Source organism: Pempheris klunzingeri, chromosome 14 (genome assembly GCF_042242105.1).
Source record: "Pempheris klunzingeri isolate RE-2024b chromosome 14, fPemKlu1.hap1, whole genome shotgun sequence".
NCBI classification, from domain to species: Eukaryota; Metazoa; Chordata; class Actinopteri; order Acropomatiformes; family Pempheridae; genus Pempheris; species Pempheris klunzingeri.
Window position 1 is genome coordinate 10705478 of NC_092025.1, and position 27853 is coordinate 10733330.

Below are 27853 nucleotides of genomic sequence, written 5' to 3' on the forward strand. Positions count from 1 at the left end.
GTCTCTAACTACATCACCAAAAAAATGACAAACCAAACAACTTTCCTCCTGAATTGAAAGAGATTATGCATATAATATATCTAATTATATCATTAAATATATGCATGTGTGATCTACAGTTGAGTCACATTATAGTTTTTGCATTACAGTTCTGGTTAAATGCTGTTAAATGTTTTATGTAGGCAAACTGTGCACCAATAGTGTTTCAGTATTTAAAATAGTCAGAACATTATAACTGCTAATATGTAGCCAGTTTTAGAGAGACAATTGCAGCTAACCTGAACCCCAGTGACTCTATGACAGAGTCTGTCTAAAGGAAGTTAGCTCATATGAAATCCGAGACCCGTATCTGTGACCCGATATGAAGCGGATTAATGAAGAGTGTTTAAAGCTCGCATAGGTCATGTGAAATTATTCCTGACTGTTTCCCCTGTAGCTGCACCCCTACACACACACACACACACACACACACACACACACACACACACACACACACACACACACAAACTCACAAAAATATGCCACCTTGAGATGTGACAATCTGCAGAGGAGTAGCAGTGTTTCTCCACAGAGCCATATTCATGCAGGCAAAGGTTGGATCCAGAGTCACTCTCTCACATCAGCTGGTCACTGCAGGTGCAAGTGTGGCCTGGTTGTGCTCCATGGAGGGACTAGAGGACAGAAAACCAAGCCTAAAGCCAGGCAGGGAAGGAATCACAGGCTCGTTAGTTTTGTAGGTTTCTCCTCTTCACTCCTGAAGTTTCTTCTTGAAAATGAGCACATTTTCATTTCGTTTTTTTTCACCGTGTTTTCTGTGTTTGGGGAGCGACTGCTGCCAAACAAGACATATGACACAAAGAGATGTGCACAGTTTGTACACACACACACACACACACACACGCCCACACACGCACACACACTTGTGATGAACTGCTCTACATGTACAGAGTGCTGGAGAAGTAAACCAGGAGGCAAGGTCTTTTCAGCAGCATGGGCCGAGAAGCTGCAAGGCCAGAAGTCCGTCCTACATACGAGGCCTTGTGCTGTCACTGTAAGTCACACAAACCCCCTCCTTGTGCTGTCACTGTCACGTCACCCACCACCCATACACCCAAGCCCCTGCTTCCGTGAATTCACAAATCACGGGCAGGGCTCCAGCCTCAGGTGGGGACAGCAGGCACATCCTAGCGACTGCTGTTCTTTATGGCTTCCTTCGCAGCTACAATCAGAGGCGTCAGGCTAGATAGAGGCTTCGCCAGCTTGAGAAAGGAATGCTGCAGAGGACAGAAAGGATAGACAATGTAGATACAGAGCCGAAGAGCATATTCAAATTCAGAATTATGAGTAGATGACATTTAGTGATCATTTGGTAACATCTGCAGGATATGAAGAGAGCAGGTAGGAGACTAAATCTTGGCAAGCATGCTGTATATTTATCCTCCTCTTGATATCTTCCTGCAAGCCGGCACCTAACTCAAGTGTTTATGCATGTTTTTTCAGTTCTACATTTGAGTTATAATACTGCTTGGGTGACGCTACATCACCCTTATGATCGTAGCATATTTCTATATTTAGATGTAGAAGATAGTACATGTTTCAAAAGAGTGTGTGTATGTATGTTTATTGAGCCAGTTTTACCTGGAGCAGCTCCTTGGCAGAGCCTCTGCGGTCCACATCCATCTCCAGACAGCGGTTGAGGAAGTCTCTGAACACAGACGACAACCTCTCTGGGTTCTGCAGCTCCGGAGTCCCGTTGGTAGCTATCAGGTACAGCGCCTGGAATTACAGATAAGGTCAAACCAATCATCAAATGAGGGCACCACAGACAAAAAAAATATGAAAGTTTCATCTCCATGTATACTGCATGACCACATCATGTGTTTTGGCTGCTCTTATGTCTTACCCTGAGTGGATTCTCATTCAGGTAGGGCGGTTCTCCCTCTACCATCTCTATCGCCATGATTCCCAGAGACCAGATATCCACTTTTGGGCCATATGCCTTCCGAGTCACCACCTCTGGTGCCATCCAGTAGGGCGTTCCCACCATCGTGCTGCGCTTGTTCTGCTCCGGAGTGATTTGGGCACAGAAGCCAAAGTCGGCTGTGGAGGGCGTGAGAGGGAGAGAAAGGTGCAGTGATGTGTTAGATTCTTCATTTGCATTCTGCTTTATCACGTTAAACATTTCATTTAATTACATTTCTCTCAGAATTTTGCTTTTTACTTTAATTCAACCTCACTTAAAAGCTAAGGTTGAATTGACTTACTGAGCTTGACGGATCCGTCCATACCCAAGAGGATGTTGTCACTTTTTATATCTCTATGGATCACCTGATTGGAGTGTAGGAAGTCCAGGGCTTGAAGACACTGAGGAGAGAAATAAAGCTTTAAAACATATCTGATATACACCAACACATACAAAGGAAAGCCTGTACCAAACACACATTTGGACAGTCTTGGCTGTCTTGTCTCATGGCTGGGAGAAGTATTACAATTTTTGTTCAAATGTTTGCATGTCCCCAGCTGACTGTAAGGGTCAGATCGTCAGTGCTACAGAATTAGTGGGTGGTATTGCTGCTGTCTAAACTTGGCTTCTTACCTCTCTGCAGACTGCAGCAATCTGGCCCTCATCCATGCAGGTCTCAGTAACTACATCTGTCAACGAGCCACCGGCCAAATACTCCATCACCACCCATAGCTCATCTCCTACCAAGTAACTACAGGAAGCAAGAAAGAAGAAAGAAAAATGCAGCAACTTCTCGTTCAACATTTCAATTCACTGAGAAATCAATGATCTCTGCATATTTGTTTATACGGTAGTTACACATGTGCAGAAAATGAGAACAAAACCCAAGAAGATGAGCATAAAGCTTTGTACTGCAGAGTCAATTACAACACACAGTAGGTGTTCACGCATGTTACTGCCGGCTGTGAGCAATAGCACAAAGCCCAATCTAATAAAATCAGAGCTAAGTGGAACAGATGCTAATCTGAAAGGAACTGAATGGGTGTGTTGTTAGGGCAGCATGGTGGTGCGGTGGTTAGCACGTCTGCCGCACAGCAAGAAGGTTCCAGGTTCAAATCTGCTGGTCGGTAGGTTTGTGGTTTGAACCTTGAACCTTTCTGTGTGGAGTTTGCATGTTCTCCTTCTTCTTGTGTGGGACTGCGGGAGGAAGCCGGGTGCTCCACAGTTCAAAGACATGCAGCTAGTTAGGTTCACTGGTGACTCTAAATTGCCTGTAGGTGTGAGCGGTTGACTGTTTCTATGTGTGATTGACTGGCGACCAATCCAGGGTGTACCCCGCCTCTCACCCAATGGCAGCTGGGATTGACTCCAGCCCCCCACGACCCTTAAGGATAAACGATGGATGGATGGATGGATGGATGGATGGGTGTGCAGTTAAATTCTTCTCTACATTTTAAAACAGTAGGTGGCAGTAATGTACCTCATGACGAATGTTGGCCACCATTAAAAGGCAAAAAAAAGGAAGATGAAGAAGACGGAAAAAGGACCTGGAAAGCAGGCTCAGAGGATCCCTCAGTGTCACCGTGGTAACAACATGCACTAAAATTGTCCGAGTTCTGACCACAAATCAGTTACTATTAGCAAAGTAACATCAGATACATGCAGATTAATGCATGAGTTTATTTGTGTTGCAACCGCGAACCAGCTTAGAAAAACAAAAAGAAAATGCAAAAATTGTTTTGCAAATGCTACAAAAGCTAAAATAACTGCGTCATATACCTGTTAATGTCTTACTGGAGTCTTATCAGGTCTCTGAATGGACTCTGTGTTTCCTGTATTATGTAAATATGTGCAGAGATTATGTGTAAAACTACTAAAGCTGAAATGACTAGTCAATTAACCGATTGGAAAATTAACTGAAAACAACATTGATGTTCAATTAATTGTTATTTATCAATTCTTTAACAAACAAAAATTCCAAGTACTTGCTGGTTCCAGCTTCTCAGCCTTTCTCCCTATTATATAACAGGAAATTCAATATCTTTAGGCTTTGGGCTGTTGGCTGGACAAAACAAGAAATTTGCAAACGTCACTTTGGAAAAATGTGATGGCTTTAAAATGATTTTTCTCTTTACAAAACTAGCCATAAACAGGCTTTAACTTCTGGTTTAGATTCATTTTTTGGTGAGAAATGTGACCCTGCATGTGAAAACTGACCTGTCCAGGTAGTTCACTATATTGGAGTTTTTGTTTTCCCTCATGACCAAGATCTCATTGATGATCAGCTCTTTCTTGGGCTGCTGCTGCAGGTTCATCTGCTTGATGGCCACCTGAGAAAACAGACAAAGAAACTGTGACTCCGAACAAGAGTAAGATAATGTCTTAATGTCAAGGAAAAAGAAATAGTGTGTATGTGAATGCTGTATAATCAACATTAGAATCTGACTTACCTCTTGGCCAGTTGCTATGTCGATGGCAGTGTACACAGTGCCGGACGCTCTGGTGAAACACAAGATCAAAATCACATTACTGATAATACACCATTTTTGAGTGTTTTAAAATCACTCAGACACAGATATTCATAAACAAACATGTTTAATTTCGCTTAAAATCTAATAAATTCACGATTCAATGGCTTTGTTTGTAAACTGAACAAATGGTGTTATCATATGATTGTTATTTTGTCAGTACTGTGTAAAATAGCTCTGAAAATTTATGTTGAGTTATGTACTGCACTTATTGCCAGAGGCTTTGAGTTTGTTTGTGGTTCTTCATTAACAAAGTCTATGTGCTAATTTCATTAACTTAATTATTAGCTAATTTAATAACTTAACCACAGAAACTGAATTGCTATTAAATTACTTCAGCAGTGACAAGCACAAATACTGGAGCCTCATGAAATGTATGGTTTCCAGTAGTTGGTGAACAGAATGGTATGCAGCCATTCTGTCCTCATTTGGAAGAGGACCACATGATACTAAAAAGCTTTAGCTGTTAATTTAGGCTTCTGGTCTCTCTCCCTTTCTCTTGCTGTCAGCTACACCTGTGAACTGTCAGAAGCTATTAATAATGAAGCACAGTTTCTGGTCCTAATTAGATAAAGATGACCCGACGGAGAGTAAATAGGCAGTCATCTACAGTAGTAGGAGCTTCCTGATCACATGTGTAAATGGTGAGCATTAGCAGATAAAAACCGTACAGTTTTTATCCGTGTAGACACTGAGTGAACAGGGAGAGTGACGGGAAAGCAGCAGCCTTAAAAAACTGAAAGTCAAGGAGGGAGAGAGAGAGACAGCTGAGCTAATCTGGCCCTTGGCCATTTCAGGATACGGTTCTAATTTCCTCTCTCCTTACTTTTCTCCCAGTCATTCAACTCTAACCCTCCCTCTGCCTCTGTCTCACTAAAGTGGTCACCACAGCTCCATCTCTCCTGGCGAGAGTGACTGCTCCTGAAATTGCTCTATTTCAATAACTGTGACGACTGGTTTATGATCGCGGATGGACTTACCCTTGTCCTATTTTCTCGAAGCGTGTGTACTTCTTTTTGGGATCTCCCACGCTCACAATACTCCCTGAGTCAGAGAGAAAACAGATATATAATGATTGAGGGTGTGTGGGCGCACACACTCATGATGGCCTTCACACAATACACAGGATGCATCACTGCAGAACCTTTACTGCCCTTCTATGTGAGACACACACTGCCTCGTAATGCAGCTACAAGGCCACAGTTCGTGAAAAAATTAACATCTTTGTCCAAACTTGTTTACATTAGTGCTCCCTGTTCTTTTGCATAATTTTTCTAAACAGACTTGGTGCACTAGAAGTAATATGTGGAAATCAGCCATTGGAAACCAAAAATCCATCCTGTCTTCTGAATTATTTGAGCCAAATACACAAACACAAACGGACACACACATACACATCATCCTCAGTGTTTCTAAAACTCTGCCCTGGTAAATGTAACAACATGTGCAGCTCTAAAGACACATACTGAGTCTCTCCAGAATCTCCTCATCTGTCATTTTGGACTTCTTCCTCTGGCGATCAGTGTGGCGATACATTGTGTTGGACGTGTTCTCCGGCTGGACCTGCGACTCCGGTGGAGTCACCACTTCTTTCACAGGGGTGGGAGGCTTTGGTGGGTCCATGACAGAGCGCGTGTAGATCTGCGAGGAGGAAAGAGTCAAAGAAACGCATTCGCAGCAGAATGACTTCGCCAATCGTGCCGTGTAAACTCACAGATTTGGTGTGCTCGGGCCGAGGCGCAATGACCGGGGGCAGTTCGTCGTCATCATCCTCATCTTCCTCATCTTCCTCCTCCTCTTCTTCTTCCTCATCCTCCTCTTCCGACACAGGTGGAGCGATTGGGGGCTCTGACGATGATGTTTTGGCACCCTGGAAGGTAGAGATGTACGTGAGTGTGGATGTGTGCGCCACGTAGCAGCATGGAATGAAAAGAAGATATGTATATATGTATATATATGTATATAAGATATGCAGAACATCATATTCTCCATTTTTTCCCCAAATTAGACAAAACTATTTTCTTTGTGATGTGTTGTCAGCACAGTAAACAGCCTGCAAACCTGTTAGAGTTCTGGACACACACGTTTCAAAAGAGCTTTGTCCAACACATGATGCTGAATTAATGTTCAAATTGCATAAACAATACAACAGATTCAGATCATGTCATCAAACATTATTGAAAAGTGGTAACAAAAAGTTATCAACATGATCAAAACACAGTTAATATGTTGTGATACTCTATTCTGTAACAGCACATCTGCCAAAAAAAAAAGAAGGAATGAATGGAGTTAAATTATCGAGAGCAATTCTGTTAATAGTATGGAAAAGTATTGTGAATCCAGAGCTAAAGAGACAAGTGTTAAAAGAGTGAGGTGCCATTCAGTGCAGTTTATCTAAAGGTTTTGAAGTTGTGGGGTTGGGTCAGGTGTGCCATGAGCCAATGATGAGAATGATATTTTTAAGTACCAAACTGTTATATATTAACTGTGCTATAGGAGAAAGCATGCTGCCACACTGCAGTAATGTGCAATATGGTGATGAGCTGCAGACATCCTCTTGATATGGAAGATACCTCTTAACAAGTGTGATTAATAAGCCTCAGGCATATTTATTATGCCAAATACTCAGCTTTTATTTCCCCCATCCAAAACTCTGCTAGCCTTGGATCATCTTCCTCTTATGGAATGGAAACATTTCATCCATTTCCCGTCTCGTCATGCATAAATGAAGCAGTGAAGCTTAGTTCTAGTGATTAAAGGGAAAGGGTCTGGCTGAAGGAAAGTCCCACTCCTTCATTCAGACATGCTGGGCCTCTGACCTGCTCCAATGAGGGCTGGGCCAAGTCTGCAGTGCAGAAAATGAGTGTCTAGCTAACTGTAAGCGGTGCCATGTGTTTTTTCTTTTTTTCTTTCTTTTCTTACAGAGCCATGCGGTAATGTCTACAATGGTGATGAAGATTCAGGCACATTATTGGCAATGTGGATCAAATTGTAAGGAATGTGAGCTCGTACATGCAGTTTGACAGTCATCACAACCCTCTGTGGCATGTGCCCCTGCCCTGCCATTTCAGAGATGGTGCTTTTTAAAAAAGATAAGTGGTGCTCTTGTGGAAGATAATAAATACATCTATAGCATTAAATAGCATTAAAGACTAATAGAACCAATCATACCCCCCATGAAATTTCAATACAGAGAGTGATGATGCCTCTAAAATCAAATATTTGTACGCATGTTGCATTGGCCAGTTATAATGAAAATTAGGAGATCAAATTTAGCTTCAAAGCCAATGCAGAGATACATCATGTGGAAAGTAATATGGAGGAGTTACCTTGTCAAATAATGCGCTGCAGGTTCTAAGGCTGACAGGAGGCCCAGATGACAGCAGTCGGTTCTGAATGTGAAGGTTGAAAATGGGAGGATTTACTCAAGACAAACCCACACAATGTTTAAGAGTAAGTGGACTTCAGAGGAGGGGGGGGGAGGGCAGGGGTGCACTACTGAGGGATGGACATCAGGTCCATAAAATGTCCTCGTAAGACCCAGCACGAGGACAGGACATAACAGAGACCCATCATGCCACCTGCCTGAGGACTGTCGTTGCCAAAGCTTAAACATATCGTCCTCTCCACTTTGAGGCTTCTCTTCAGATTTCTTCAGTTTTATAATCACACTTTATTGGAAATGCAACAATATGGACAATAACTTCCACATCTGTTCATGCACTTATATTGTTCTTATGCTCGGTTTTCCTGATAAAATGCTAACGATGCATTCATTAGACTACCAAAATTATGGGATAACACCTTCAGCCACGTGCAGACAGATGTGTAAAATTCAAGGTTAGCTCTCTTTTCCAGTGTATTTACTTGTGTTGCTTATGCCACTCATTTTGTTAGAAACTTCACCATCACTACATCGTTAAGTTAAAACATGAATGTTCTGAATGTCATTTTGCATTAGCTGGCAGGAAAATACTGTTATCAAACCCAATCTTGTGGTATTCACTGTGACATCAAGGTAAAAATCTAAAATCTTTTCACATGAGAAATGTTTGCCTCTGTTTGCTTTGTTCTGGATACCTGAACATTTCAGTAATGCAGATAGGAAAATGGTTACACTGATGAAAAACTGTCACAGACTGGCTCTGTAACGCTCTAGTGAAAATGAAGTGGCTACTGTCAATGATATGAATGGATAAATGCTGTTTTCAATTATACTATTAAACATTTTCCATTCAAATCATAATCATGAATAAACATTACAGCTCTTGAGTAGTAGCATCATGTCCTTGTTGACTTCTAAACATCACCTATTTTAAACTGTTGTATTTTAGCTACAGATCACTAATGACTAACCATAACAGAGCCACGGGACTTTTAGACCTGCTTGAACAGTGTGAACGAATAATCATACTGACCTGCTATAGTAATGTAAATACAAATGATACTGACTTGATAATTCCAGTAATATTACATCATTGCATTACATTAAGTTGTTACGCATACATGTTATTATTCAGCTGCCCCTCTGTTTACTGAAGGCAGGATGTCATGTGCTGTGTGAGCACACCCAAGCACATCCATCACAAGGGATCATAAATCCTAAAACGGAACAAAACAGCACCAACCGTGCTGGAGTCTGAGGTATCTGTGAAGTTGAACAATAACGTCAACAGCACACAGGAGATGAAATGTCAAGCGTGATGTGAGCATAAGCTCACACTCCCTGATAAACAAGCTACCAAATATAAATATATATAAACTAAGACTGTGGCAGCACATTGAAGTTAAATATCAAGGACCTCCTGTTTGGTAGTAGAAGAAATGAGAAATGATCATAGATATGACTTAACAGATGGCTGAACGGGGGAAACTACTCACGTTACACCAGGATGGAAAAAAACAAGTTATCAATCACTTAAAGCACCAACAAAGAGGCAACAAAACTGACCCTGAAAGAATTTAATACTTTTAAAGTGTTTGCTTCCATCTTGGGTGAATCTACTGTCTGACATATGCAGACGCTGAGAAGACACCAGGCACAGGAAGTAAAGTTTAGGTTTTCATATCGAGGTCCTCTAAAACTCTATTTGGACCTTTTGCTCTGACTAAAGCTTGGATTAGGATGCAACACAGTATCCCTGGCGCCATTATCTGCAGTTATAAATGTACTCTGAGCCAAGGTCAAGATGAGGCACTTGATCGACCTACACATTATAATTGGAAAATGGCTTAAAACACTTCCATTTTTTCTTAAATCCTTATGACAAGACAGGAAAACTGTGGCAGGGGTTGAGAAGAAGAAGGAAAGTTACTGGAGGAAAACAACACACAGCTTCTCAGATATTTACCTGCATTGCAGGTTAGTGGAAGTCGGTGTTCAAAATAATCTGACAGAGAGAATCAGGTAGTTTATGGTGGGTTTCTCTCTGGAAAGAGACAGTTTGCTTCTGCAGCCCAAATATTGGCACGTCTCCTGTAGTTCTGCTTTCCTGAGACTGTGGGGCCTGATCGTAGGACAAAATTGGTTGCACTGTAGCCAGTAGCTGAGTCACCTCTGCAGGCCGTGGACCACTGTCATAGTCCATGGCTGAGATGCTCTCAAACACCCTCACTGGGCTTGCACAACCTTTTAGACCCACTGCCACACCCGCTTGCCCTTCATTGGCAAAGAGCTCTTTCAAGCAATAGCCCTGCATTAAGTGATCCCATTGTAGTTTGCCTGGGGCTGCGAATCCCACTGAACAGACTTAGATTCCACTTCTTCACCCGGCTGAGCGTGTACAGGCCAAGGCAGAGTAGCATAGATTACTCTGGTCAAAGCCAGGAATGAGGTCAGCACAGCGGGAGTCCCTCTAGATGCAGTTGAGCCTCCAGTGAAGCTTGTCTATGGGTATTTCAAAATCTGGTTAAGTAGATTGGAAAAATAAACAATGAGCTGCAGTGGCTCTCTCAGCAGTCACCGTTTCTGTGCAGGAACCGCAGACTGATTGGCACGTATGTAAAATTCAGGGCATTATGCCGCATAGTGAGGGCAGTAGGCCTCTAGGGAGTAACACACACTTTTTGCCCATTAGAAACAGACGTTTGTGTGAAATGAATGTGCTGGAAAGGAACACAGTCTATCCCAGAAATTCTCAGACAGAGTTGGTGAGAGTAAAGTGAGACAGATTTACTGTGGTGGGGTCGGAGAGGTTCAAGACAATGAAATAAAGCCACATAATGTTACAACTTACCTGTTAAATTATTACGCTATAGCATGTACTGGATGTAAATCGTGAAGAAATATATTTCTCTCTGTATAATACTTTGAAAGCAATGGAATATGGCAGAGACCGTGCATGGCTAAGAACTTTTTAATTGTTTTTACTATAATAACCAGACAGTTTAGGGAGGTCAAGATATGCAGGGCAGCAATAAAATCCCTAATAAAATAGACAGAGGAGCAATCTCCAGCAAAAAAATGGTATGTTTAATGGACAACATAATAAGTCATTTAAAACTGAGCATTAAATAGTAGTTTTAACTGACATATATTTTGTCTGATTATCATTTTATAGTTTTGTCCATTAAAAAATATCCTAAGCAGTCATCAAACGTTTAATTTAGGTTTATAATCAAGACTAACCAGTTTAGATAGAAGAACTCACCAGAGTGTTTGCTGCTATGTACCCATGTGCCGACTTGTCTGAAACACAAAGAAACATTCTTATAGAGGCAGTATGCTGAAAATCTTTTGTCTTAGACAAAATAAGAAGAAATAAATAAGAAGTGTGTGTTTTGGTGTTGCTTACCTCCCGAGGTAAAGCTCATGTATTTCTGGTTGTTGACAGTCTCTTTGGAGTCGTAGAACTTTAAGACGTCCAACACGGCCTGTGGGTTCTTCTTCTGCTCCAGCTTGGTGATGTTCGAGGTCTGTAGCAGCCGTGCCCACTGCTCTGGGATACCCTGCACAAACAGACAGAGGTCAAATGTTTAAAAGCTCTCAAGTGAAATGTGAGATTTTGTCTTGAGGACAGAGAGAGGGTTGATAATAGTCCTTCAGTCACAGACAGAAACTGTTCACAGGTACAGATATAGTTGGCGTCGTTGGGCAGACAAGAGATCAGCTGAATGGTTAACAGGTTGAGACACCTGTCAATCAAATGAACATATCCCCCAACCCACCTCTCTTTACCTCTTAATATCCATTATAGAGATATGGTTTTCAATCTCACCATCTTCGGAGAGGGAGGGTTAGCTTATCATAATTGCCAATTGTGAAATTTACGATTTCACTATTTAATTTCTGTCTGAGTTTTGTTTGAGTTACTATCTTCCTATCCTTAAGGGCATCCTGAAGCATTTTTGGGAAAGTTTCTCTCTTCTTTCATTTCGAATAAAGACTTGGTGAGGTAGGAAACAGCTAACCTAATCATAATTTGTTACAACATGTTGACATAATGTGTTAATTAGTGATTAAGTTAGAATTAAGGCAGATTTTTTTTTACCTTTAGACAGACCAAAGTTTGCCCCGGCTTCCTGTCTTTATGCTAAGCTAAGCTAACTGGCTCTAACAGACATTTTTGAAGAAGTATCGAGCTTCTCATCTAAGTTTCAACATGAAAATGAAGTGTGTTTCCCAAAATATCAAACAATTCCTTTAAGGTATTTTCCCACTTTTTTTAGCTGTATGTTTTGCATGTTTTAATGGCTGTTGATGGATGTCAAGCCATTTACAGAGGCTGAAAATAATTCAACTAAGGATTTCATTCATGCCATCTCTGTAAACTTGTGGATATTTTTAGACTTGACTGTCTGTTGAAAACATTGTCTGTGGAAGCAGTGGTGGTTTTAGAGGCTCTGAAAATGAGAAAATGATGAGGGAGTTCAGGGGGCAAATCAACAGTAACATACTGTAACGTCCCAGAAAACCATGACAGAAGTGAAATCAAAGGGGTTTGGTTTAAAACTGTCTTAATGGGGCTCCATGCGTCACAGGCACACAGCTCATCAAAAGAACAAGGAACTATTTGTCACTGATGTCATGGACTGAGTGCTGTTCATTTGGAAGTCAAATAGACCAGAGTACATGCAGAGTAAAAGTGGTTTTAAAGGGGAATGAATTGCTCATCCACTGTTTTATTCAATACGAATGACTCCTCTCAGGCCTAAACAAAGATGTCTAAACAAGAAAGATAAGGTCAAATTCACCTTACACTATATGTGATAAGATACACTGAACCATCAGCGCTGAAGAGGGCCTCAAAAATGACCACAGAGCAAATAAAATAAAATAAACATCAAATGGAATCAAAAACTGAACATTAAAAGCTTTACAAGCTTTGATTTGAGGCTACTGTATTGAACCACTCACTACACTGCATTAAGACACTGCAGTGTTCAGACAGTTGTATTTCTTCCTAATATATTATAGACTAATTGTTGGGGTTTGGTATGACATATAAAAACAAGAACACTTCCAGAGCTTCTCTGTGAAGAACTGAGAAGCAAGTTGAAGCAAATTCAGTATGAAGAACATTAAAAAGAGAAGATGAAAGAAGGAGGAAACACTGTGTCGTGGTATTATACGTCTAGACTTGCGCAAGAATAAAACATCTACTGAAAGCTGAAAACTGAAACACTACGGGATTGCAATGCAGCTTTCACCTGATAAAGGAGATAGAGCGATTGTCATTCAAGTCACTTGTATTGTCAAGTTTATGTGGAGGAAAATATATCATTAGTTGACTCTACCACCTTGTGGGAATTATGATTTTTAGAAATCAGAGTGCTTGAGACTCTGCTCAGGGAATTTTAGCAGCACATCAGTCCCTGTTTATGCGCCTGATTGCCAGGTGAAAGAGATACTCACTGTGAATTCTCCTGTTACAGCATCAAAGCCGACATGAATGGTGTGTTCAAAGTCTGAGGGTAGGGATATTTCAGGACGTTCCTTCTCCTTCTTCTTATTTGCTACAGGGGACAAACAAAATGTGATTAGAGGCTGATTTCCAGTGTTTTAAACACAGGAAAACTACTAAATAACCCGCATCAGTGCAGGGCTGCATGAGAGGGTGTCATGTGGAGATGGATACTCACTCTTGTCTCCCCCGGGGAAGATGGAGCGCAGGCGGACTTTCTTGTTTTTCTCTTCAGGAGCCATTGGAAGCGGTTTAGAGGCGTGATTCAGTGATGAAGAGTCTCGGGAACTACTGTTCATTCTCAAGGGGGGGGCTGGTGGTTTCTCTTCAATATCAACACTATCAGACATCTTTAGTAACACTCACAATGTCCTACGAGAGAGAGAAAGAGAGAGAAGTTCAGTGTTGAAAAGTCTGGGTATAGATCAGCAGGGACTCCTACAGAGGCGGATGAAGAAGGTTACAAACTCTCTCTGGATGCACTTAACACAACTTGAATTGTGATTAGTACTTAGCCGTGGTAAGAGCACAAAACACAATGATATCAAGGGTCTAAATTGAAAAATACAAGTTTGTTTTGTTGATTTTTTAAAATGTTTTTGCCGATATCAAGGCCGGCTGCAAGCAAGAGCTGTGGAGACAGTTTGTTAGATGCTGTTTGGCAACAAAGACCACACGTGATGCAGTCTTTAATATATTATATATACATATATATATATATATATATATATATATATATATATATATATATATATATATATATATTTAATATATTTCAGCATTAGAGCGGTAATATGACTCAATAAAAGTCTGCTATTTGATTTAAGTCTGACATTAATTAGCTTTGTACACAGAATACTGTTGAAAGTGAGCTCCAATTAGGTGTTTAAAGCGATATACAGAGTGAGCTGCAGAGGGTGAGGTAGCACTCTTTTCTCTGTGTTTCTGAAGCAGCAACAACTGGGGTAATATGAATGTGACAAAGTATCAAGACTTGAAAGCAGCATTCAGGCAGAAGATTTCTAGTTACGGCTTCAAAGTGTATTTTCAGAGCGTTGGTCCTTTTTAAGCATAGTAACATGAGGAATCCTGTTCCAGTGACACTGACTGCAGGTCTGAAAAAGGATCATGACACTGTGAGTATTTACAGTTCTCTGCTAACACATCTGATACTGTTTTGATATTATTTAGATTTAGAAGACACAACACTTCAAAAAAAAAAAAACAATCGTGTCTCCCCTTTCTATTTGAATGGGGTCTATTTGGAACCAAGGTGGGGTCTCATGTCCGGTGGGTCTGTTCAGCTGTGAAAACGGCGACCAGGAGTTGATTCTAAGAGAAACAGGCAAGAGTAAACGTTCCCATCACTTATCCTCTCATCTTCCATCTACCCACTTCCCCACTACCATCTTAAACTCCATCACTGCCTCACCCCGAGGCCAAGCCCATCGTGATGTGCAGCGCAACCGGCCCAGAAAGCGGGCCATCCAGGCCGCCCCCTTTAGTGGAGACCTACATTAGCAAACAAAGACCACTCCTTGGGTCATGCTTAGCGCTCACTGACTCTGACAAACGACACATGTGCCTTTGCAGTGGCCACAACAATTTTACGTAATCATCTCCTGCACAGGACAAAATCTGGTTGGTTTGTTACACCCTGCTCTTTGTTAACATCCCAAAAGACCTGGTTTTGAATGAGGGAATTAGATTAGCCGAAAAATTTTACATATTGATATTGTCTGCAGTAACAGCATTACTTGTTTTCTTTAGAAACATATTTGCCAGTAATGTGCTCATACACCAGTTTGAACAGGACAACCAGAACCAAAAGAATCTCCCACACTGTGTCCTCATAACTCTGCAGTGACTCTTTGACTGTCGTGAAGACTTTGGTGTATGTCTGATAAAAACTGATAAGCCAGCCCTACCACAAAGCAACACAGTTATTAACTGATGGGTATTTAATTACAGTTCTCTGCCTTGATACAAGTTTATAAACAGAACAGATACCATCAATTCCCTCACTTTTGCAGGTTTCTGTACACACTGAATTTGATTACGTCAGCATTATCTCCCCAACAGTGGAACAGTTTCTCATCTAATCTAACAATTTTTTCTTCCTTTGCATAACATTAACCACTGATGTGTGATTAGGCTGCTTCTAATGTTTTATTCATATAAACTAGACTATAAAATATTCGCCCATACCAGCCAACACAATGTTTATGTTTCCTGATAAACTGGACAGTCTTTTTTGTTCCCCTCTGCTGGCGATGTGATCAGAGTAAGAACAACTTTGTTTCTACTGGCAAAAGAATGTGACGCAGAAACTGCATTGTGATGCTTGCAATTAGACAACCGAGTGTGTAATCACTGCAGGAAATTATTTGGTAGACAGCAGCCCATACTTTGCTGGCCTTTGAAGTAGATTCATTTTCATGTGTTATCTGAGCAGAGATGCAACAAATGGTGGACACAATTTAAACACTGAGCAGGCAAGAGGGTGGCGTCAGCAATGAAGTGCGGAACTTGATCAAAGTAAAGATAAATAACACTGCAGCTCTTTTTCACATTTGTTTCCATTAGAGACTGCTGAATTACCCCCTCCACAAACAGGTCACTCCTGACAGATCAGTTAACTGAACAAATACAAGTTACACGTTGATCCAGCTCAGCTTGAGGGGAACAACTATTTCTGGATAACCAAACAGCTACAGAGAAACCCTTTATGATCTTAATGTACCAGTACATCTTTAAGATTATTTTCCTGGTGTATTTCGAGGATCTAATGAGATATACGGATGGTGGGGGTGAGCCTGCTGGCAGTTTCTACCATGCTGGGGAGTTCCAGCTGAGAGTCCAGACAACAGCCGCAAACAGGTTCTCTTAGGTTGGGAGTTAGGTGTGTCACAGACAACAGAACCCAGTAAAAACGCTGCTGTTTACAAAGGAATGTCACAATGTTGACAATAGGGAGTTGCTGACAAAAACAACAGAAATTTGGCAAGACAATAGGGAAGACACGGTGGTGTGTCATGGGAGCTTTCCAGCATGTGTCATTGGACACAATGAGACAGAATTTAGTTCAAGGGTCATAGTAACACTTCACCATCAGGACTATGTGAGGAAATAATGGATAAACCTGGCCATTTTAAGCAACATATGAGCTTTCTATCTTGACCATGCTGGCAAACACTGACTTTAAATAGATTTAAGCTAAAATGTCATTTGTGCATCAATGCTAAATGCTCAACAGCATGCAACAGTACATGACGAAACCATTTGAACCTTCATTAGCTTTGCCACTAAGACAAGCTCGCGCTGGATCTGCCGGACTGCTACTCACGACATATCATTGGTCATTGCTTGAAAACACTTTGAGCTTTGCCACATCTATGACAAAAATGGCAATTAGTGTGATTGTTTCTGCTTTCAAAATTTCAAATGTCATCTTACACTATTTTGTGCATAATCTGTTACATACCCTTCTTGTCTCGGGCTGGTTTCCATTACAAAGACACATACAATACAAGTGTCTCTGTCCAGTAGAGAATAATGCAGCTGCGACTGATGCTTCTGCTAATCCATTAACATAATCGTGTGAACACATTCTTGCCGGCAGCATGCTGTATGACAGTATGCCATACAGCATTTATAGTCAGGCACAGAGTTGGATTTGCTATGTGCACAGGCAAGACCTGACAACAGCAACTGGGATGTAATCAATCAGGTCACTATCTGGTGAGCAAATACAGGGGGAAAAAAATCAATGGCTGCAACATCAAATCAAAATGACGTGGTGACAAGAGGTTATGGACCCTTTAAACATAGAATTGATATTTTCCTGAGGATTACTGGGTGAGTCACACTGTACACCTTTGCTTCATCGATACTCGTGTCCTCCATGGGAGCATGCAACATAAAAAACAGTGAAGGTACAGTGAAGGTGCTCATAAATATGATAATTTCAGTAAACAACTGGCATTGGAGTGTAGTGCGGATGAATTATGTAGCTGAAAAACTCTTCAGTGTCTGACTGTGGTCATTTCTATATGAGGCAGCAGTGTGCAACCAGCTGAAGAATAAAACAAGACACCACAAGTAACCAAACGATTTTATTGATTACCAAACTCTAACTCGGGTCCTCGCTGCTGGGTGACTATTCAGCTAATCATCTGACTGCTGACTGCTGCAGCAGCTCTGCTGAGTGGTCAGACAGCTAAAGATGGCAGATTCATGGAGGCCCAGACCTTACTGATTCTTCACTCACATAAAACACTGACCTATTTACTGTGCAGTCTGACAGGCAGGCAAGCACTCAGTGAGTGTACTGTCCCTGAAACAAGCAGCTCCTATCTCTGAAACACACATAGGCTAGTCTCTAAATGTTATAAATCAACTCTATGTCGGCCTTTTGCCTGATACTGAAGGCAGTCCTTTATGAGGCTGAACTATTTCTGCAGACAAGGAAACAAAGATCATCGAGACAGCAAAAATGCAGCTGTAACACTGATCCACATTATGATAATTTGTCAGAAATTACGCAACTAAATCTCATTTGCTTGGCATGCTTTGGTGGGATGTCACGTTTTAGTAGGATGAGTCTTAAAAAAATTAATTCAAGAAAAAAACCACAGACACACTAGCTCAACTCAGATATTACTGGGGATGTTTTCACATTTCTCTCCTATAAAATATTAATCTATCCATGAAGAGCAGGCATTTTCTCTGCTCTTTCAAACATTAATGCTGAATTTGAATGGCTAACACAGGAAGAGGCTCTAATCTTGAGCCCATGGCGGCCCAGTAATGGCCCCGCAGTGAGGGGGGAGGGCTCCATAAGCCTGGCTCTTCATGCCCCTGATTAGGACACGCTCTCTGTTTGACTTGGCTTTGGCTGTGCTTCTTTGAAGGATGCTGATTACTTGGATGGGATGGACAGCTAGAGGACATTCAAAGGATAAGGAGGAAGGGTGGAGGGGGGGGGCAGTCGAGTTTGCCATTGTTATCTCCTTCATCTTGGTGCTGTCCATACAGCACTTTTTGTGTTTTCTAAACACTGAGTTTGAAAAGTCTGTTAGTAAGAGCAAAGAGACACCAGTTCACTTGACAACCTCCACGCAACACAGACACGCACCAACACAAAGACAACTCAAAAAAACCCAACAAAACCCAGACACTTCACCCAGACATTAAAGCTGGAAGCCGACGACACACAGATGCCAACATGCTACTGCGCAAATGGTCCGCTCTCACATGGTTGGCCTTTCAAGGTCAGAATAAAACACACAAAGTCACAGCGTAGATGCCATGCGATGCCGTCCCCCTTTAATTTCAGACGAAGGTTGGAGGAGGAGGAGGAGGAGGAGGCATTTGTTCCCTTTTGAAAGTGACATGAGTAGAAATTATAGTCACAAGATCAAAGCCTCATGTGGTCAAATATGCCACAGCATCTTCATCTAATCATCTAACCTAATTTTAGTTTTAGTTATTCATTTTAGTTTATAGAAAGATTGAGCATAAGGCTTTTTTTTTTTTACTTGGGTTATGTGACAAAGCAATGCACCTGATGGTCCTGGGATTGTGCTCACATGCGCATGAACAGGCCTGAATGAATGTTGACTTCTTTTTTTTTTTTAAATCCACACCACAGTCTTCCCCAAACCTAAACCAAAGCATAGTAGTCATGTGCAGAATTTTAAAAACACTGGTATTGAATGTTAAAAATCATAATCTAAACTTTTGGAGAATCTGGGCATCTGGTTTTGGGCTATAAGTGTTAAAGAAGTAGTTTGAAATCTTGGGAAATACTCTTAAAGAGAGTTAGAGAAGTAGATTGGCAGCGCTCTCGTATCTGTATAGTAAATATGAAACTACTGCCGGAAGCCGTGCAAGGTTTGTAAACAGGGGGGTTAACCTGGCTCTGTCCAAAGGTAATGAAATCTGCCTATCAGTGGCTCCAAAGCTCAATAATTGACAAATTATAGGTTTTTTGTTTAATCTGCAACATATAAAGTCAATATTTGAAATCTAGGTGACCTAATCTGTGGGCAACGACACAGCTGGATCCTCATCAGACACACAAAACATTCATTGAACCAGGAATTTCCCAAACATCAAAATACAGCTGGCTACTGTTGCATGAAATGATGACTCCGACTTGATTACTGTGCTGTAAAAAATTCTGACATATCAGCTTTTGTCTGATGAGGCTCCACCTCTTTGGTTTGGTCCCCCTCCTGCAAAACTCAGTAACTCCACTTTGCATACAGCTGCCAACGTTTGGTTCGTGAAAGGGACAAGTCGCAGCCACCTCATCAGTTTGCTTATAGTAGGTGGCAGGTGAGACGGGGGTACGCACATTTATTCTCAGCTGGAGAACTAAATCCAGTTGACTAAATCCTGTTGAGTTCACTATAAGTACAAAAGTTCCTGTTTTATTATTCATGGGAAAAGTTTTATTGTAGAAAGATTTTTGCAACCGTTTTGAGTAGCAACAAACATCCGTAAAACTCCTCTAAACTTAATAACTTAACAGTGATGCTTGAACAAGAGCTCGATAAAAGCTTCATTACATATTCACAAACACTGATTCAGATGTTGTCACCTTTCGGAAAGTGTGAAATTGTTTCTTTCATTATTTGTTAATTGCTTCACAGCAATGGAATCACGCGATTCATGACTGAACAAAAGTGTCAAAATCAAACTTTTTTCTTCCAACTTCTATTTTTAGCTGATACACATGCCTTGGGAGAAAGCCATAAAAGGCTTATACCCGTTCATAATATGCTAACTAGAGCATGATTACACAATATCAAAGGCAAACCACTTTAAACGTCCATTCACACTGACCCATTACATCCCCCAGAGTTCTGAGAAACTGTCGATTCACATACAGTATATCACACTATCAAGGTTATTTTTACTATGACAGAACCTGACAACAAACACAGATATGTTGCACAATCTTATTTTACACACAGCAAAGTGCATAAACATCTCTAATCAGTAACCAGTGATCTATTATTAGCCATCACAGCCTCCCGTCTGCCTCTGATCCTGGCATTTACTTTTATGGATTGTCTCAAAAACTCCGTATAAGCAAGTGTTATTATAGCTTCTTCTAACTGGTAACATTCTTCACCATATATGCCTATTAAATATTACTGTTTTATTTCCGTGCAAGTGACACAAGAAAAATTACACGGCGATGAAACTGGGTCACACAGCAGTTACAAAACTCGACTCCTCCACCGTGGATATAAAGATGAAAGACTAACCGAGGTCCAAACTCCACAGAACTAAATCCGCCACACATCTCACGGTGAGCAGTTTGAGCCGAGATGTCGTTTTTCCAGCAATTCACGTCAGGATTACACGTTATTTTCTGCTTCAATCCTCGTTTAATTTAAATTAGATTACTGCAAAGCACCTTTTGTTTGGATGTTAAAATTCTACATTGATTGTGTAATGCTAATCAAATGAATGAGATTGAAAAAGCAACCTCACACTAATTACTCTGCAAGATTCAATGCAATCTTTCCACACAATATCTCCCCGGTTGACTTAGCCTACTTAGTATTAACTAACCCCCTGCTCACAGGTTGTGGGATAATGTTCCTCATATTTAAAACAAAGCAGAAAAAAACAGATTAGTCTACACTCAAGACCCATTTATTCACCACATCCTACAATCCACCATGACTCTCATTTTACAAGGCATCATCCTTTCCCAAACTCCCCTGCTGTGGAGGCTTGAGAGCTCACTCTGTCATTTAATATTTAGTGCCCCCACCCCCCACCCCCCACCCCAGCTCACTCATATCCACACATGCACGTGTATGCACAGATAGACAGACGCGCACGTTTCAGCTCCACGTCTTAAACCTGTCATGTTAGTTTTCTCATTTTCAACAGATTTTTCTATCAACATCTCAAAATAACTGTTTTCTGGGGTAATTTAATTAAATGTGTGCACACTTTTCTTTTTTTTTTTTTGATAGTGGCATGTCAGCAGCAGCAGTAAACAACATTAATTTAAAAGCATGAAATAAAGCTATTGAACAGTCACAGCTGACAAAACGGCGGTGCAGCGTGTTCTGGCAGTTTGAGCTGCTCTCTCTCTGGATGAGTTACCCGTGGAATAAAAGTCCTCTAAAGTGAGACAGTTTATTCTGCCAAGTGAAAATTTTTCTCCGAATGGACTACCAGTAGTATAAATGTGCTTAAAAATACAGTATCTCTTCCAGTCAAGTGGACAAAAAAACTATTAAAAACTAGATCAAATTAGATTACTTACTTACTTACAAGCTCATTTATACGACTGGTTGTCTGTTGTCATAGTTTTTCCCTCCTGACAGAAAGGTCTAATTTTACTCGTAGCACATTTCTATAACTGTTCGTTTATTCTTATCGGCATTTCCTGCCTGACAGAGACTATTTATTATGGGCTACTTTTATATTCTCCATGAACTCGTGTACTTCACCTGACAGACTGAGGTGCCTTCTTTTCAATCACATTTGATTGTTTGTCTTGGAATATGAAGTATTTTGAAGTACTTTTCCATTAATGTTCAACTCCTAACCTTGTATTCAAGAGTTCAGAAACTGTCATTTCAAATTGGCATGCATTGGCATCCACAAGATGGTTGCAGATGTTTGTGGGTGCTGTTGAACCAGTGGTTTATGTCACAAACTCAACAGCTTAAATGGCTTTTTTTTTCTTCTGGCATTTTGCCTTCATTTGAAAGCTGGTTGTGGAGACTCGGGGGAGAGAAACAGATTGATCAAACAGGAAACACTGCAGTTATAAATTATTCGTCTTGGACCACAATGTCACAGGGGTACCCGAAACCTTGAATGCTTCATACAATTCTGACATTCCACTAACCCTTGTAGTTATGGCCCATGTTGGTGGCTGCAATCCATGAATAAATGAATGCAATGAATACATTGTAAGTAAGGAGCCGTACAATATATCAGTTTTCAAGAGGCAAGAGGTTGATGCAATGGTTCCCTATAGGTGATTCGACTGTCCTTCACACTGACACATTCTCAACACACCAGTTTCATATATTAAACTGCAGAAAAATGTACTTTGCACGTTACCTTGAACTTGAAAAAGAAAAAAAAAACCCATAGCTTCTTACTCCAAAAGACATCTTTTGAGTTACATTAAAATTGTGCCAGAACCAAAGTGCCAGCAAACATGTGGGCACCAAGCGCAGGTAAGGCTGCCCATCTTTTACTGCCCGCTTTAAGGTACCAAAATGGTTATTTTATATGCATTAGTGTGCCATGGATGGGCATGTTTGAGTGCCAGCTGGAGGCAGAGAGAGTAGTGGTTTCCTTCCTACAATGCCAGCTGGTGCACCTGCTCAAGAGTCAAGTTGAAAGGGTTAAAACACACCCAGTGTAAGGAAACATGGGAAGACTGAAAACAGCTTGTGCAATTAAGCAAGGTCAGTTAATATATCGTTTTAAGATTAAGTCTAAACTATGTGTCTCTAAATCTAGATGCCACTGTGTTAGGTTCAACAAAACATAGTTCACTATTGTGTCATTACTACAAATAGACATGCATTTAATGTTGATAATCTCTCCCTTGCCAAACGATTGCAATATAACTGCATTATGAGTTTGCACTGACAAACACTGTTATGGGACTATTATTTGTGTCAGGTGAATCAGCTGAGAGGCGGCGTGTTGCCACATAGTAATTTCACCTCCGTGCAGCTGAGAAAAGAAACTGCATTTCTCATAGTTTATTTGGAGGCAAAGAAGCAGTGTGACAGCACTCCTCTGGACGATCCTCAGTTCAGCAGTGTTATTTGTCTGCCATAAATGAGTAATTCCCCTTTTTGCCTGAGCTTCGATTCAGCAAATCAACTTCACTTTGTCAGCATAACTGTTTAATGTCGTTGACCAATCTTGATCAAACGCAGGAAATACAGCGCATACAAAATATAGTGAACATCCACAAGAGGACAATAAGAGCGATTCTTCTCATAGAATAGAAGACACCTTTTGAACCACATCTGAGGTCACCTGCAGGCTTTTCATTCTCTGTAAACTCATTCAACATTTTACATTCTGCAGCCTGATCGTCTTCAAACACACTCAAGTTCAGATACCCCTCTGCAACTCTCTGAAAAGTGTTGACCCGGTGAAACATATTAATCTCTTAAACCACCTGAACCCTTTTGCTCCTCAGCAACATTTCATCCGTTTATTCCCTACAGTCTCTATCCATCTGGGATGTCTTCGCCCATTGTATCATCTCACCGTAAAGGCTTTCACACCTCTTACTTTCTGGAATCTTGAATCCACCTCAGACATTTCTCAGACTATCTTAAAGCCATGTTTGCGATCTGTGTTTGATACAACAGAAACAGTAGAAGTCACAGAAGGACTATCTTCACAAACAGACAAGAGTGCAGAGAGACACATAAATACACCCACACACACACACACACACACACACAGACCCACACACAGGCACAAACACACAGACAAGCAACCCTATTCTAAGTAGCAACAGACATCAAGTAGGGAGATTACAGAGGGAGTTGTGTCAATGTGTCAGTGTGTGAGTGTTTCCTCTGTTACTCTCTCTCTCCCTGTCTTTCTCCATCCATCTCTCTCACTCCCCCTCCCCTTTCTGAGACAAAATGGCCAGATGGCTTCCAATCCTACATGCTAATCCACAACACACAGACTGTAGCTCTGACACACCTACCACCAGACTACTGCTCTGCTTTAGACAGCTATGCCCTTAAACACACACGCACACCCCACATGAAGCCACTGCACATTTATAAATTGTCGACAGGAGTCCTAAAGATAACCACATTGAACAATAGCAGCATAACTCATCCAGACTAAGTCCTCAACAGATGGGGGCCTACTTGTATGTGTTGTGTGTCCTACTATCATATTTCAGGCAGCCCTGTTAGCAGGCTGCAAGCCAAGATGAGGCTCTGTGTCTACTGCTTTTGTTAGCTGAGGTGAGGTAAGAGAAGCTGTGTGTGTTGGGTTACACTGGCCAGTGGAAAGCATGGGGAAGTCCAGAACTGCACACTAAGCCATGGAGACACACAGGCAGACATACATACAGAAAAAAAAGAAATTGTTTCACATGACTCCAGTGCAAATGAATGCAAATGAACTTCTGCTTTTATCACTTGTTGACGATGACTGCGTTACATGAAGACATAGGACAATTTATGTACAGATGTGGTGACAGATTAGATATTGACCCTTTCATTTTAGTTATACAAGTCTGGGCAGCCTCTCATATTAAAAACATGAATAAAACAAAGGAAAGTGAAACATCTACTAGAACATCTATCCTATGAGATAAGGAGGTCTCAGTAGGCTCATCAACAGCCCCTTTCCTAGTATTGTACAGAACACCTGCCTGACAAATCAAGCAAGAACAAAATAATTCAGGTCACAGCCAGGTCACATTTCATAAATGAAGCAGAAAACGTCATAACCTCATTGGTTATAGTCCATACACAAATCCCCCCAAAACACAGTAAATAACATTTGAAACATGGATTTTGTACCACTTAAGATTTAGTAGAGGATTTTCTCTTCATGTTTCCCTCCTTTCGGTCTTCAGTGGTAATTCTATCTAATGTGAGGTGTTCACAGAAAATGATTAACAAAACTAAAAGCCATGGTAGCTGTGGTTATGCTAGCTAATCACAAGTGCATAAAAAGCCAAGCCACAATAACCTTCAATTTTGCCTGCACAATTCATGTTTACAGTATAAACAGTAGGCTTTAGAGTGCTGTTTTCTCTTTATTTTTAGTAATCCACATGCACATGCACAGCACAGTATATCAGACCAGACACATTACCACCTTTAGACTGGCCATGGTTTATGTCTGCGAGCTTTCTTTGCAAATATAAAATTTTCATGAGGTGCATGTAATGTACGTACACAGAGACAGAGGCCTGTATGAATACTTTGAAGTGACGGTAAGCAGCTCTATCCACACCCGTACACAGACATACAAAACACAGAGCTTTTAATTGGCCATTTGCCTGTAACAGACCTATGTAGCTGAAGGTGTGGTGAATATATGATGCTTATGGCGTGTGGAGCACAGCGTCCAAGCTCCAGAGCGGACGCTGATACATCCAAGAAGGATTTCACAGATCAGTTGAACAGCAGGATGTATAAATACCGACCGCTTCTATTCTAATGATGTATCACATCATCTCTATCTGATTGTCTCTCTGCCTCCTGATTGTGACACTGCATTGGATTACTACTGTAGGCCTGGTGTCTTTTCTGCCAAGCCCAGTGCTGTGTAATGTGCTGTACTGGCACAAACTATTTTGCACACTGACAAAATTCCCAATGAATTTCAGGTAGAAACTATTGATCAGGTCATCAAATGATGTTACTGAACTGAAAACGGACAAAAGAAGTGGCCACTGGCAGTTTGTGTTTTGGCCATCTAATATTTCTATGCAATAATATGGCAGACACAAACCCCACAGTGAAGAAATAATGGAGTGCAGCCATGGTGTTGGATGTCTGGACAGAAAGATTGGCGATGAATGGAAGGATATGTATCATATACATCAATATAACAGGCCAATGTTCAAAGGGAGTAGCACCTTCAGTATCCCATCCCCCAATTCCCCTCCACAATCATCTCACCCTCCCTCGATCACTGACATGACTCCCTAACATCCCTCTTTCACACGGCAGCCAGACAACAGGTCTCCCATCAGGCCCTGCTCCTCACAAACTGGAGGATGACTGCGATTCCTGGGAGAGGAATCTCTCACTCCGTCTACATTCGCTCTGACACCACTATCTAAGTGAGCAGGGGTGATGGGGAGACACATATTCAGCTCTGTACCGTAGCCAATCCTTCCATCCTCCTCCACCACCGACGGCTGTGGGAGAATCCGAGGCAGAATAGCTCAGCTTTCACAGGACCGGCCCCCACCCCCACTCCGATCCCCAATGAAGTCAGGTGACCAGATGTTGTATATCTCCCTGTCACTACAGCCGCCATGAAACCGCTACACACATCCATGTTAAAGCCAGGAGACATAGGCACGTCTCAGCCCTGTGTGTGTGTGTGTGTGTGGTCAATGTAAGACAGAAATGGAAATAAAAGACATTTCTCCATGAATTCTTCCCTAGAAAGGCAAGAAGTGAGGCAGCGCAGAGATAACAAAAGAGCATCCATCAGCATATTAACCATCCATCACCCCCCATCCACAGCATATACAGCTCTGATCCATCCGTCAGCCTCGGGTCTACAGACCCAAAATAGCATTGCTTCTTTTTTGTTCCAGTGTTGCCACTGCAGCTGCTGCATTTCTCCAGGACTGACACACACACACTCACTCACACACACTCACTCACACACACACACACACACACACACACACACACACACACAAGGCCTGTACAAACGCCACCATTGATTCTAACACCTCCCCATCAATAAAGATGCTATTTGTGAGGCAAAAGGGAGTGCATACAGAGATGATGTGATGCAGAGGACGGTATATGATCATACAAAACATGTCCAGCCCATCTGATGCAGGCATCCATTTCCATCTCGCCCTTACGGACAGACTGCTGATGAAACAGCTGCCTCCTTAGCAGGGCAGAATGCAGAGTGGAAGAAGGGAAAAAAAAGGCTACAAAGCACCCCTACATACACAGCCTCCCCCTCCTCCTCCTATCCTCTCCTCCCTCCTCTGCCTCCCCCCTCCACATCCCATATTGCATACACAGAGAGGGAATTACCTGAAATATGTCTTCACATTCTCTTGCTCAGTGTTTCGCCTTTGAGCCTGGAGCTCTGGTAGATTCATCGTCAACCGTACAGTCCTACTGACAGTTTAAAGGCAGGATTGCCATTCTCTTGTCAGACCAGTTCCTGACCCTAAAAGCAAGCTTGTTCGGCAGGCTGGATGCTTCACTGGCTGCTCACTGTTCCCTAGCCCATGATGTCATCCACCCAGTGCTGCCCATTGGCTGAGAGGCTGAATATTAATGCAGGCAGCAGGTCTGGGGGAGGAGGAAGCCAACGGGCAGAGAGAGTTGGTTTTCTGTTTGACAGACCAAACCTGCTGAGTGAGAAAGCCAGGCGGGAGGGACTGTGTGTCCGGCTGAAGAGCTTTTCTTTTGCAAACTGGTGAGGCAGAGGTCTATTTTGCTAACCTCTTAATACCAAAAAGAGGTTGGTAAAAGCTGGCACGACAAATGTAACATGAGCATGCTTTGTAAAGGGGAGTTTTCTTTATGTGCAAAATTTGAACTGACTTGTGTATCTCCTCATAGTTTCACAATGTATAAACTGCATCAAACAATACAGCATATAGGTAAGTACATAGCAAAAATATAATAACATAAAATGATAGTTTGCCACAAGTATGCTGAGTGCAAAAAGTAGCCATCAACTAATCACATGCT

General features: G+C 41.5%; 2 protein-coding genes across 3 annotated transcripts in view; one reads left to right on the top strand and one right to left on the bottom strand.

Moving 5' to 3' along the window:
- Positions 1-27853, top strand: part of il13ra2 (interleukin 13 receptor, alpha 2) — a 310420-nt gene that overhangs the window by 77428 nt on the left and 205139 nt on the right. The gene's annotated exons all lie outside the window — the stretch shown is intronic.
- On the bottom strand, positions 228-27296 carry LOC139212721 (serine/threonine-protein kinase PAK 3). Of its 2 annotated transcripts, XM_070843232.1 has the most exons (16): positions 27185-27296; positions 13573-13766; positions 13346-13446; positions 11286-11439; positions 11142-11179; positions 7821-7883; positions 6206-6361; positions 5958-6132; positions 5472-5535; positions 4414-4462; positions 4181-4293; positions 2597-2714; positions 2265-2364; positions 1904-2100; positions 1639-1776; positions 228-1274 (listed from the first exon to the last, which is right to left on the bottom strand). In XM_070843232.1, the coding sequence occupies exons 2-16, from the start codon at positions 13742-13744 to the stop codon at positions 1185-1187; spliced, it is 1728 nt and encodes a 575-aa protein (XP_070699333.1). In that variant the 5' UTR covers positions 13745-13766; positions 27185-27296; the 3' UTR covers positions 228-1184. The 2 variants fall into 2 exon arrangements, with proteins under 2 accessions (XP_070699333.1, XP_070699334.1); XM_070843233.1 differs by lacking the exon at positions 7821-7883.

Bases quoted from the DNA above. Each gene is read 5' to 3' on its own strand.
- LOC139212721 (XM_070843232.1), bottom strand. From the start codon at position 13,744: ATGTCTGATAGTGTTGATATTGAAGAGAAACCACCAGCCCCCCCCTTG. The intron at 11,440-13,345 runs GTGAGTATCTCT...CTGTTTGTGCAG, and splicing joins CTGTAACAGGAGAATTCACA to GGTATCCCAGAGCAGTGGGC. The intron at 7,884-11,141 runs GTGAGTTCTTCT...CTTCACATTCAG, and splicing joins ACATAGCAGCAAACACTCTG to AACCGACTGCTGTCATCTGG.